The 13,176-nt window shown below is 59.7% G+C and overlaps 1 protein-coding gene across 1 annotated transcript in view; it reads right to left on the bottom strand.

The window, feature by feature from the left end:
- Positions 1–13,176, bottom strand: part of CARD11 (caspase recruitment domain family member 11) — a 40,369-nt gene that overhangs the window by 4,458 nt on the left and 22,735 nt on the right. The window contains exons 12-21 of the mRNA XM_044915184.1: positions 12,341–12,441; positions 11,446–11,498; positions 9,924–10,056; positions 9,349–9,550; positions 9,025–9,151; positions 7,444–7,684; positions 6,772–6,868; positions 6,356–6,451; positions 4,890–5,025; positions 3,562–3,741 (exon numbers count right to left, since the gene is read on the bottom strand). Of these exons, the coding sequence (XP_044771119.1) occupies positions 3,562–3,741; positions 4,890–5,025; positions 6,356–6,451; positions 6,772–6,868; positions 7,444–7,684; positions 9,025–9,151; positions 9,349–9,550; positions 9,924–10,056; positions 11,446–11,498; positions 12,341–12,441 (1,366 nt within the window). The remainder of the gene's footprint in view (positions 1–3,561; positions 3,742–4,889; positions 5,026–6,355; positions 6,452–6,771; positions 6,869–7,443; positions 7,685–9,024; positions 9,152–9,348; positions 9,551–9,923; positions 10,057–11,445; positions 11,499–12,340; positions 12,442–13,176) is intronic.

The following is a 13,176-nucleotide window of genomic DNA, read 5'->3' as shown; positions in this document are numbered from 1 at the left end:
CCATCCATCCACCTGCCCACCTACCCATTATCCATCTAACCATCCATCCATCCATCCATTAATCCACCCATCCAACCACCCATCCAACCATCCACTCACCCATCCATCCATCCATCTACTCATCTACCCATGCAACCATCCATCCATCCATCCAACCATCCATCCATCACCTATCCACCTATCCATTCATCTACGCATCCATCCACCCACCCAACCATTCATCCATCCACCCATGCAACCATCCATCCATCCACCTATTACCTATCCACCCATCCATTCATCCATCCACCCATCTAACCAACCAACCAACCATCCACCCATCCATCCATCCACCCACTCACTCACCCAGCCAACCATCCATCCATCCAACCATCCATCCATCCCTCCCTCTACCCATCCACCCACCCATCCATCTAACCATCCATCCATCCATCCACCTCTGTATCTATCCATCCATCCACCCATCCATTCATCTACCCATCCACCAATACACCCATTCATCTGCCTATCTACTCATCCACCTCCCCATCCATTCATCCATCTACCCAAGATCCCACCATCCCATTAAGTTTTTATTGAAATTTAACATTTATTGGAAATCTACTAAGGATCAATCATTAGAATAAAAATATGATAAAAACATAGCTGTTGTTGTACTTGAGAACCTATGACGTAGCTGGGGAGAAGGATGTAAGATACAGTAAACTATGAAACAACTTAGTAGGTGCAGTGCTGGGCTATTTACTGTGGCAGCTGTGAGGAGATGTGGAGGGAACAGGGGAACAGGCAAGCTTCCTGGAGGAGGAGGTATGTACTGGAGGCCCCACTCACTTGCTGGGTGACCCTGAACACATCTTTAATCTCTTGACCTCAGGTTTCCCATTTATGAAAGGAGGAGGGTGGAGTCAGTCCAGGACTGGAATTTCCTGCTTAGGCCCAGGCCGACCTGGGGAGCCCACACTAGCCCCCAAGTTTGGCATGTATACTACGTTGTGCACTGGAAGTGAGTGGGAAGGGATCTGGGGAACAGCCAGCAGGGCAGGAGCTGCGGGTGATTTTGGGGGAGGGAGGCAGCCTAGAACACCCACCCTACAGTGCCTACAGCTCCTTGGCTGTGAATGAACCAAGGGGAAGACAGGGCATGTTTGCAGAGTTCAGAGTGGCTAAGCGGGATTTCTAAATCAGGCTTTCTACCTAACCTCATATCAGCAGGGAGCCGACTGAAAAATGCTTGGAGCCTCAGGCAGGAGTGAGGTCCTCTATGCAGAGCCTCCCTGCAGGGTGTGTGAGGCTCCCAGACAGTCAGGCAGAGGAAGAGCATGGGGGTGCACACCCTTGAAAGGTTCCTGCACCTGAAGCTGGGCTTGGGAGGGCCGTGGAGGCATGCGGACTCTGTTGAGATAGGACGTGGGTGCCGCGGTGGTTGCAGGACCTGGCGCTCAGCGAGCTGTGGGACCCACGTCTGCGCCCTTCCTGCTCCACGTGGGGGGCTGAGAACCTGGAACCCATGCTGCGCTTGGCCCCAGGGTAGCCTCTGGCCATCCATGAGCCTCTAACTTCTAGGAGCAGTGGCCGTTATTATCCTGGTTTTGCAGGTGAAGAAACAGAGAGGTTGATAACTTGCTCCAAATAAACAGCTGGGGAGGGGCAGGCAGGGGCAGAACCTAACCCGGAGACCATGCGCCTCAAAGAACATGATCTTTCCCACCGACCACACTGTGTGCCAAGGCCCTCTTGGCCAGGGGCTGTAGAGGGTCTAAAGCATGGAAGGAGGGACACTGGGGGTGCGGCCTCTCACTTCCCACTGAGCCGGGCATCCCGGGAGACCTCGGGTGCATCGGCGTCAGCATGCAGGAGAAGGCTGCACGTGGAGCTGCCTCCCAGGAATCAGCAGGTGGGTCTGCTCCTGCTCAGGAGCTGTCCCACTGTAACGTTAGGGCTTACTGATAAACGCAGGCAGCGAAAGCAGAAGTGAATGCTCAGGAAGTCTGGATCCCGGCCAGGGACTGTTCTGAGGGCTCCGAGCCCTGGCCCCACAGGAGAACCTCTGGGGGAGCTTTGCATAAAGGATTCCCGATGGATGGATACGGCTGCCCGGCTCGCGGGGACGCCACTCTGCCGCAGTAGGAGCAAACACATGGATGGATCTCAAAAACATTATGTGGGGCGAAAGGAGCCAGGTTCAGATGATTCTACACTGCACGGTTCCTTTTGTAGAAAAGTCTAGAAAATGCAAACCAATGTGTGATGGGTAGCAGATCAATAGTGCCTGGGGCAGGGGGTAGAGGGGAGCCCGAGGGGACGCAATGTTCTGTCTCTTGGTCGTGGCTGGGGTCACGGGGTGCAGACACCTGCCCAAACTCATTCAACTGCACACCTGAAATGGGGGCGTGTTGCTCTATGTAAATTGCACCTCAGAGGGTGAACTCAAAACCTTGACACCTCCACGTCACGTCCACTAGGATGACTACCATTAAGGCAAATGACCAGCGTTGGTGAGGTCGGGGAGAAACTGGGACCCTTGTGTGTGCTCGGGGGGAAGATGGAATGGTATAGCTGCTGTGCAGATGAGTGTGGCAGTTTAAAATTAAAATCACCACGTGAGCCAGCAATCTCACTGCTGGGTCCCTCCCTGAAAAAACTGGAAGCAGGGACTTGACGAGGTGCTTGCTTGCCCACGTTCATGGCAGCATGATTCCCGGCAGCCGAGAGGCGAAAGCACTCCATGTGTCCATTGGTGGATGATGGATGGACACGAGGTGGCCCATCCACACCGTGGAATATCCCTCGGCCTTAACAAGGAAGGACGTGCTGAAACCTGCTACCACAGGGATGGACCTCGAGGACATGATGCTGAGTGACAGAAGCCAGAGGCCAAGGGACAGACACTGGATGGCTCCCCTTATGTGAGGCCCACAGAGGAGTCAGATCCACAGAGACAGACAGTAAATGGTGGGCGCCAGGGCTGGGGGTGGGGAGTGAGTGTTTAATGGGGACAGTTTCAGTTTGGGAAGATGAAAAAGTTCTGGAGATACATGTACTTAATACCCCTGAATTGGACACTTAGAAGTGGTTAAGGTGGTAAATTTTACGTCACGTATATTTTATTATAACAACTCTTCCCCCTCCCCCCCGGGCTGGGCACCTGACATTTGGTTGGTATGGGCGGCCCTGAACGTCCATGATTTAAATACAGACGATGCTGAGGATGATTCTAGTTTGCAGCCAGGATTGGGGCTCACCCCTCTGTGTGCAGGGTGTACGACCATGGTCCCCTAGCCACATCGAGGACATGGAGGCTCTAGTGATGGGTGGCTTGCCTCTTACCTAAGGGCCTGGAGTGGGCACCCCAAGTCACATCTCCTAACTGACCCTGTGCCCTTCGTCCCGGACCCTCAGTGTGAATGGTGAAGGGAAGGCCCCTGCTCTGGGGCCACGGTGAACTCCGAGAGGGCTGCCGTGGCACCAGGGACCGTGACGCCCCCTCCCCGCGCACACCTGGCCAGGAGGGAGCGTGGCCCTTCCGTCCGCTCTCCTGCCCCGCTGGTGGGGCGCACTCACCTGGCTTGCACATGGTGAACTCCATCGCGCCCCCCGAGTTGAGCAGCTTCTGGACCAGCACCTTGGCCAGCATGGTGGGCGTGAAGAGGACGGGCCGGCGGCGCTCACAGTGGAAGGCACGCACCAGGCTGTAGGGGATCAGGCTGAGGTTCTTGCTGAGCTCACTCTCGGGGTCCAGCTCTGGGAGGGGACAGGAAAGGGCCAGCGCTGAGACCCTGGCCTGCCCGCCAGGGTGCAGGGCACGGAGGGCCTGGGAGTCTTGTTGACCCCATGGAGCCCGCAGGAACCAGGATGCCCCTTGGCCATCCAGGAGTGTTTACGAGGTGCCCCATGGGCCGGGCCCTGTTCTGGGAGCTGGGGCAACGACCCTGCCTCCTGGTGCTTGGTTTCAGGGAGGTGGTGGTGGCAGGAGCGCTGAGCTCTCCAGGAGGGGGCTGGAGTGGGATGGGCAAGGACGGCTTTTCTGAGGACAGTCAGGGACTGGGGCCAGTGCTCAGAGAAGAAACCGGGCGAGGACAGCTGGTGGAGCAAGGGCAGTCCACACAGAGGGGCAGGTGGATGGGCAGAAGGAGAGTGAGGGGCCGGGAGGAGGGGACAGTGGGGCAGGGGTGGGCAGGGCCGGCCAAGAGGGGCTTGGGGCTTATTTCAGAAGGTCTGGGAAGCCACCAGGGCCAGAGGCAGGGAGGGACATGGCCTCCCTTCTGCCTTTTCAAGCCTCTCTGGCTGGTGTGCGGGAAGCAGCGCAGAGCCGGCCCCCAGCAGCTCCAGGAACCGCCGCTGCACAGCCCAGCGGCTTGTCCTTTCCTTTGTCCCCTGACCTGGCCGTCGGAGGGCCAGCCTGGAGAGGAGCCCAGGCCCTCTGGCCATCCGTGCCCGGGCCAGCCTGGCCCCGCGAGGACAGCCGGCAAGGCTGGCTCGCCGTCAGCAGGGCCTTCCACAGGGGCCTGTGTAGCCAGCGACCCCTGGCCACTTGATAAACGGCCAGAAGCACGCAGTGGGGAGAGAAATCAATAAGTGAACACTTAGCAGCAAACAGCTCCAATTAACACGGGCATCTGGGTTCCAACCAACTACAGCGAGTGTTCGTTAGGGGTGAGCCTGGCGGGAGGCCCCCTCCCGCCCCCCCTCCCCCCCCGCCGGTGGGCTGTGTGCGCCATCCAGCAAAGGCCAGAGGGGTCCCCTGGCAGATCCTCCCAGGGCAGGACCCTCTTTTGAGGGAGTAGGTGTCCCAGCCCCCCTGGTGGGGACCCATGGGACGACGTGCCCAGACCCCCAGCAGCCCCCAGGCCAGCAGGAGGTGGGGAGGGGCCAGGCGGTCAGTGCCATACCTTCCTGCTTCTCAGTCAAGAGTTTGGTGGCATCCAGGGACGTCCGGGCCAGGCTTCCCAGTGGGCTCCCCGAGACAATACGGACTCGCTCATTGCTGTTCATTCTCTTGTACTTGTTCTCAGACCTGCTGACAAACTGGAGGACAGGGGCGGGGGGCTTTGCTTCTAACCAGACCAAGCTGCCTCCACCCGGGCACGGGCAGACCTCTGCTCAGACCGCAGCTCTGCCCCTGGGGGCCGGGGTCAGTCACTTTCCCCCGTGAAAACAGGAGACACCTAGCAGGCCGAGAGGGTCCTTTAGCTGTTTCAGACGTCATTAGCAGGTAAGTAAGCAAACAAAGGCTGATTCTCTCTTCTCCCTAACCAAGCTTGAAGCCTGTCGAGGGGTGGGGTGCAGGTGGGGTGTGTGGGGAGTCCCTCTGGCAATCCCATGCACATTGCTGGGGAGCCGCGGTTGGAAGGTCCCTGTCTGGGAGCCCCTGTTGGCAGGACGGCTCCATCTCCCATGATGTTGCCCTTCACAACCCCTGCCTCAGTATCCCCAAGTGCTCTGGGGGTGCCTGCTCCCTTGTACGATTCAGAATTGAGCCCTGGAGGGTAGAGAGGAATGCCCCAGTGGTGGACACAGAATCTAAATTCCCACCTACTCCCTGGGCTACTTTGATCTCTCCATACCCTCCTGCTGCAGGAAGAAAAATCCAGGGAGCTGAGATCTCGGTCAGGCCCTGTTGTTCACTGGCCCTTGGGTGAGCCACCCAGAGATGCCCAAGGTTTATGACTCCTGCATGACATGTGGGCAGTGACATGAGCAGGACCATGCGGTCTCACGTGGTCCTGCCTTCAGGAGTAGCTCAGACTCACGAGGGCTCCTTCCACCTCCCTAAGTATCTTTCTGGTACCTGACTGCATCTATCTGGTTTCAGGGTCACACCGTTAACCATTTCTCTGAGTTTCCTATCTTTCCACATCAGGATGGAGCAGTGGAGTGACACACCAGCTCCTCTGGGTCCCAAAGAGCTAAAATGTTTCTGTGGTCAGATTAGATTTAAAGAATATGTAGTGTTTCCCTTTTTTCCTTGGCTGCCAGGATGCTCAGAGATAAATTTCATGCATGATCCTAGGGACAAAACTGACCTAGATGCTTACGATGTTTGTTTTCTTCTCCTGATACACTGTTTCTGATCTGTTAATACTTGAATAGTTAAGTTATTTAAGTTCTTTTAGCCTTAAGTTCCTCTAATCTTTTTATGAAACTGATGTTGTTTCCAACAGGTGCAGAGACTGTCTACCGACCTGTCACTGTGAGGATACACTGGGATGGGAAATGTGAGGCACTTGAGAAGTTGCAAGTGGGGTACAAACACAAAGCACGGTTATTTTGATCAGGTCTTCTCGGCAGTGAGAGGGCAAGCCATAGCAAAACGTGACTGCGAAGAAAAGTCAGGAGGCACTCTGGGGCGCTTTACCTGAAGGAGTTGGCCAAAAAGGAAACTTGCTCGAGAGAGACGGGGACTGACCCGGGGGTCACTGGTGGAAAGTGGCTCTTCGGGCTGCAGGGTGTTCTGAAATCAGTTATCAGTCAGTCAGATGCGCTGGGCTTGGCAGGACACGAGAGCCCACGGAGGCCGCCGAGAACCAGGGACGTGTCCTCAAGCCCCCTCGGTGCAAAGGGGAGGAGTGCCAGTCGTGGAACCAAGGCATTCCAGAAGGGGAGCAAGCTTGGAGGGCAAGGGGAGCCCCGAGGCTTGTCCTAGCAGAGACCAGAGATGCAGGGGAAGGGCTGCCTCCCCGCGAGGGGTTGGTCCCCGAGGGCAGGGCTCCTCCTGGAGGGGCTGTCCCATCCCCGAGGAACCAAGTCGCAGTAATCCACTGGGGGACCTACCCGGAGCGCCCTCAGGGTGTGGTGGGTGGTGTCCGCCTCCTCTCGGCTGCCCCTGTGCATCAGACGTTGCAGCTTGACCAGGAGGAGTTGCTGGGCTCTGGGGGAGACAGGAGGGGAGCGCAGAACCTCAGGCCGGGCCTGCCCCTGTGCAGGGGGAGCTCTGGGACCCGGGGGTACCCCAGGGAGGACACGGCACCCGGGCAGCTCGGCTTGAGTCCCACGGCCAGTGCTGACTGAGGCTAAGCCACTCCTCCGAGCCTTGGAGGTGGGGTCTGCCGATGCTGACCTCACAGGGCTGGCCTGAGCGACCGCCGGAGCCCACAGGTGCTTCACAGACACCTGCCGCGTCTAAGCGATGCGCCACCACTGTATAATTACGTAAGGATGTCAGGCAGGTGGCCTGCGGCTACGCCACCCACGACTAGCAAAGGGGCGTAAAACCGAGAGCCCGGCATTCCCTGGCCATGACCGGAGGAGGATTTCCCGGGCATGAGTGAAGCAACAGGCCTTAAGGGAGCAATGTCCCGGGGCAGGCAGGGGAGGCTTCAGGGGGAGGAGGGAATGGGGGGGGTCCCACTGGTCAGCAGGCAACGGCCCCCCCGTGAGCCCCTCTGCTGGGCAGCAGCCCCCTCACCCCCTGCCCCCCCCGCCCGGCACCGGCTCCGGCCTCACCGGCTGTAGCTGGGTATGGTGCCCGCGTCCAGGTCGTGGTCCGTGAAAGGGTCGACCCGCGCGCACAGCCACTCATGCCTGTCCTGGTACATGGTGTCGCGGACATGCACAACGTCATCACACTTCAGGGACAGGGAGCAGGCATCCAGCTGGCTGGAGATGTTCAGGTTCAGCCGGATGTAGAAGGAGTCCCCCGAGGTGATCAGGCCCTCCTCCATGTCCTTCAGCAGCTTCCGGTACCCTGCGCAAGGAGGGAAGGAACTGCCGAGAACCTCCAGGCGCAAATTCCCTCCTCGCTGCCTGCAAAGACGCGCCCGTGTGGCACGTTCCTCTTAGAGCTCGCGGGGTTTCCCTCTTTGTCTTGGCTGCCCAGGAGCTCACAGCTAAGTTTTGTGCCAAGTTGCAACAAGCCTAGGACCTCGGCTACGATCTCCACGCCCTCCACGCGTTCATTTACCCCTTCTCCTGTGTGCACATCTGAGCCGTTCCCAGGCTTTGGCTGTGACGGGTCACTCTGCTGTGGACAGTCTCATACGTGTCTTTGGTGGACACACGCACTCGTTTCTCCTGGCTCTACTCACGGAAGTAGAATCACTAGGTCCTTGATTTTCTATCCATGTAGCTTTCTAGACACCGCCCAAAGGTTTTCCCAAGTGGTAGGACCACGGCGCATGTTCTTTTAACCTTATTTAACGCCACTGTCCTTTATAGTGTGAGTTTTTACAAATCCCTTTGAAAGGAAACGGGGCATAAACCGCAAATACAATAAATCCAGCAAACTGAATGTCTGTAACATAAATCCATAATAGAAAGCCCCACACCAGCCCCGCACACACAGTTGCCTAACATGGTGGAAGCTACACCTGCCCTAAGAGCCAGGTCCAGCGTGTCCATGCCACCCACACTGGGGGAGCCTTGAACCCGCAGGGTTGTCTGATCAATGTTCCCGGAGAAGCAGGGGATTCCTGGTCGGGTCCTTCCCATTGCCCTGGTCAGGGTTAACCCCATCACCCTCTGAGCTCTCTGCCCCCTCAGAGAACGGCCCTCCAGACGGGACCCTGCTAGGCAGGGACATTTCCTGCCCTGAATTCTGGATCACACGGCTACAACTCTGGGGAGGCTGCCGGCCAGTGGGCAGGGCGCCGCCCACAGATTTGCTGCTGGGCTGGAAAGCCAGGTGGGAAGAGGGGAGAAGCCCGCCCGAGTGGGGAGGAGGAGGCGGCGGCTGCGCCCTGTGTGTGGGGACAGAGCATCCGATCCTCTTCTGCACCGACCGGGCGCTGCCAGGAAGGACTGCAGGCTAGCAGGCCCCAGTGGGGAGCGGCTAGAGAGAGAGTGGCTATTTATGCTCTGTTGAAACATTCATGAGCCCTAGTGGTTAAAAATAAGATCCAGCTGCAGAGATAATCACGCAGGAAAAAACCCCGGAGGTGAGAATGGGGGCTTAGGCTTTGGGAACCGGAAGACAGAGGCTGGTGCTCGCCGCCCAGACAGAGGAGGCACGACCCCCCCCCCCCCCCACCGCCACCATGGGCCGTCCTGCTGGCCGTGGCCGAGTGCGGGTGAGCGTGGCGGCTTTACCTTCCTGGTTGACCTTATAGTGCAGTGTGATGGGGCCGCTGCATCTCTGGATGGTCCAGTGCACCTCCTCCTTTGTGCACGTGTCCAACGGGACGCTCTGCCGCTCGCCCTTGATGCAGCCCTCCAGCTAGGTATCAGAGACACGCTGTTCTCCTCGGCTCCACGGGACGAGGGCCGCCCCGCCGGGGAACAGAAACTCCTCTCCCCAGACAGCGACCAGCTCGATGTCGCCGAGAGCCAAGGAAGCATCCCACTGAAACTCATTTGCCTCCCCGTGCGCTGGTGTGCGCCCACCCCCCGGCCCCCCCCGCCCCGGCCCCTCACCAGCAGCAGCTGGTGGCCCTCGCGGAGGCCAGCCTTCTCGGCCAGGGAGCCCGGCTTGACCGTGTGGACGAAGCTCCCTCGCGCGTTGCCCCCGAGCAGGGTGAGCTGTGAGATGAGGCTGTCGCCGTTCAGCGTGGTGTGCTGCACCGAGGGCCCGGGACCCCGCACGTGCCCCACGGACGTGACAGACGGCCGGAAGGGCCTGGGTCAGGGAAGGAAACAGTGATTAGGACACGCCATGGGGCAGGCCTCTGAGGGCAGGGTCCTCCCCCTTCCCACCTGGCTTTCCAGCCCAGCAGCAAGTCTCAGGTGGGGCGGGGGCCCGTCGCACATCGAGGGCTGCCCCCTTGCCTCTCTGGGTGGCCCTGGATGAGCCCCTCCCTCTCCGGGCCTGGTCGGGGGCCGGGGGTGGGGGGATGGGTGGTGCTCTCTGGCTCTGAGACACTATGGCTTCTGGACTCTGATTCTAGAATCCAGGGGAGGTGGATGGTTTTTGGGCAATCTTGGGGGTGACTGGCCTTTACCCTGCCGTCCCCGCCCCCAGCACTGGCTCCCCACTCCCGCGACCACAGTACCTTTCTAGAGAGAACTTTCTAAACATGAGGTTGACTTGCTCCAGGTCATAGGCGTCCAGACCCTCGGACTGGTGGGAAGAGGAGGAGGAGTGGACGGACGGGGGTCCGAAGGAGCAGCGATCGTGACTGTCGTCTGCAAAGGGGCCAGTGCACATGAGGACCCGCAGGGCAGGGAGGGCGGCCCCTACTCCTCGCCGCCTGCCTCCCAGGAAATTCTCCCGCTGGGTCCCGGGCCAGGAGGCCTGCAGCCCGGTGCTGCACTGAATGAATCTTCTTCCGGAGAGCCACGTCCCTGCCTCTGAGTCCCTGCTTATGGGAAGCCTCACCAGCTACCTGCTTTTTAAGACTCCTGTTTCTGTACCTGGGAAAGGGGTCTGCACCAGCTCGCACCCATTCTGCTTTTGAATTGGGGTCCATGTTTTCATCTCGGGACCACCTTAGGTCTTACCATCTGCCACTTCTAGGCCTGTGGGCTGGGGCAGGGCACGAAGGGCAGAGCCCACACCGAGGGCTGAAGCCCCCTCTTCCCAACTCAGCGGGACCCCGAGGACTTGGGGGGAAGACCCCCACTCCCCACAGCCCAGGCGCTGGGATGGAGGATGTGCAAACCCAGCTCTGGGCTGATAACAAGGCTTCTCTGCAACGGGAATTTGTCCTGACGCTGCAGAATGCCTTGGATGGCTGCCCAGAATTCTCTTTTGAGCTCTCCCCTTTCCCAAACTCCTTCAATTCTTTTCATTACCCAGCCTCTATTAGGTGCTAACCTCTCTTTAACACTTGATAGCTCCTGATGGTCCCCAGTTAGGGAGAGCTGCTAATCCTTCATCTTATCTGCCAGCAGCCTGAGCCGCTGAGGGTGCAGGCAGGGTTGGGGGGAGCCCGGGAATGAGAGGGCTGGCAGGCCCCACCTGGGGGAGTCTGGGCCAGCCCCCGTGCTTCCAGCTGAGAAGGAGCAGGGGCCACCGGAGGCACGGGGTCATCTCCCGGAGGCCTCTGAACCCTTCCCGCCCCTCTGTCTTCTGCCCACCCAGGCAGGTGCTCGGGGTTGGTACATCACAGCTCTACCACCCGGGTGTTGGCCAGTGCAAGGACCCGGGGACGTGAGTCTTTGTGTCCTGTGCCCCGGGCGTGGTGAGGTGTGGGGGCTCCATGTGCGTTGGGCTGAACCGGACCCCCCCGACTGTAAGGGGCTGCACCTCCCCTCATTCCAGGCTCTTTGCACGGCTCGTTCTAGGCCCAGGGAACATCCCCTCCATCACACCGGCTCTGCCGTGGGCCTGGTGTAGGATGGCTGCCTACCCTCGGTCTCCCCAGGGCTCGTCTGCCCCACACCTCCAGTCTCGGGGGGGACGGACTCTTTCTGCCCTCTCGACATCCACACCGCACGCGTTTCCTGAGGACTGGGAGGCGCAGGGCTCTGCCCTGAGCTGGAGGGTCAGGGGCGGGGTGACGTGGCTGTGCTCCCGCCAGACGGCAGCCGGCCACCACACCGGTATGCCTCTGGGATCCACCGGGTACCTACCGTCAAAGTCCAAGACATCGAACCCGCCACTGTCATTGTCTTCCTCGACTGTGCTGCAAGACAAAAGGGGGGGGATGGGGGAATGCCTGTGAGCCTGGGAGCTCTCCAGGCCGTGTGCAGTGGTTGAGGGTGGGGCAAGATTCTGGAACATTCCGGCTCTCCGAGAGGCCTTGGCTTGCAGAGGGCAGCATGGGCGGGGGGAAGGTGGACGGAGGGCTGGACAAAGCTGGGTGCTCCACTGGAGGACAGGGTGTCCCAGGTGGCTGGTGTGAGGAGGCTCATGAAGGGCCGGGGTCAGCCGCGTCCCCGACAGCCCCACCGGCTACTTCCCACTCACTCTCTTCCTGACACAGAGGACCGAGCATCCACTTGAGCTCAGGCCGCCTTGTGGGATGGGTCTACACAGCTGAGCGTGCCCTTCACACAGGACAGGACGTGCTCCCCGAGTTCCAAGCTCCCCACGAGGGGTTCTTGCTGTAGAGCAACGAGGCCCACACCAGGCCGTGGGCAGGTCGGAGATGTGGATCCCACCCCGTAGGCCGCTCGGTGCCAACAGCCCTTCTGGAAGCTCCCCAGGGATCCCTTACACTGAGGGTGAGATGCCCGACGTCCAGCAGAATTCAGTAGCATCTGAATGCCCAGGGAATTCCTCCACTTGTGGTTTTCCCAGTTGGGGATGCGGATGGTTTCCCAGAGGTGAGGACGGGGAAGGGGAAGCAGGAATGGGGAGGCTCTTCCTGGGGTCTACCACTCTTGGGCAGAAAAAAACTGATTTCCTGGCAGCGGGGGGGCAAACCGACGGAGGCGTTGGCATTTGGTAGCTAGCCACATGCCTTCTCTGAGCCTCGGCCTCATCAGTAAAGTGGGCAGCATCCTGCCTCCCCCGGCCACCCACCTGCGGTGAGGCGCGTCTTCCTTGTAGCGCCTGAGGATAGAGTCGTTTCCGGGGGGCTCGGCCGTGATGGACATGATGCTGGAGCGGCTTCGGTGGGGTTGCTTTGAAACACAGACAGATGACACAGATGCGCTATGGGGAGACGGCTATTTACACGCCCGTGCCTCCGTGGGCGTAACTATTACAGACATGGGGGCTAAATTTAACGCCGATGCATCTCCGCCCCCGAGGCGGCCAGGGAAAGCTGGTTCTCAGCAGCGACCTTGGCCAGAGAAGGCTTGCGCTCAGCCTGGGGCGGCTTAGGGCGGCCGCTGAGCGCTGAGCTTGGCGCACATCTGCTTGCACATCTGCTTGCCTTGGGTGGGTGCAGGGAGGACGCAGGCGGGAGTCCACGGAAGCTGGGGGAGATGGGGGGGTGCAGGGTGGTGCCTTGTACCCTGCACAGGCTGAACTCCATGGCCTCCCGGCTGCGCCGGCCTTGGGCACCTACTCTGGATGAGAGGAAGACCCGGGGGGCCTGGTGGTGGTGGCCGTGGTGACGGATGCCCCCCCAGGCCGCACGGCTGCTGGAGGACGACCCTTTGAAAGGAGGCCTGCTGGCTCCTGGCAAGGGCTGTCTTAAATAAGAGCCTCGGATTGCGCCCCCCAGAGCTGCAAGCAGACAGGAGCCGTTCCTTATCAAACCTCCGCATCCCCCAGGGCCTGATTTTGGAAGCCAAGCTGACAAGCTTCCCAGGGCTTCACCTCTGGGGTTAGAATCTCTAATCCCACGCCTTCTGCTGCCTGACTGAGGGGAGGGACACTGGATCCAGGGGCTGGGGCCCTGCAGGGGAGGG

The sequence above is a fragment of the Neomonachus schauinslandi genome, chromosome 5 (assembly GCF_002201575.2).
Source record: "Neomonachus schauinslandi chromosome 5, ASM220157v2, whole genome shotgun sequence".
Taxonomy (NCBI): Eukaryota; Metazoa; Chordata; class Mammalia; order Carnivora; family Phocidae; genus Neomonachus; species Neomonachus schauinslandi.
The sequence above is the reverse complement of the archived record's forward strand: the minus strand, read 5'-3'. Positions and strand labels throughout refer to the sequence as shown.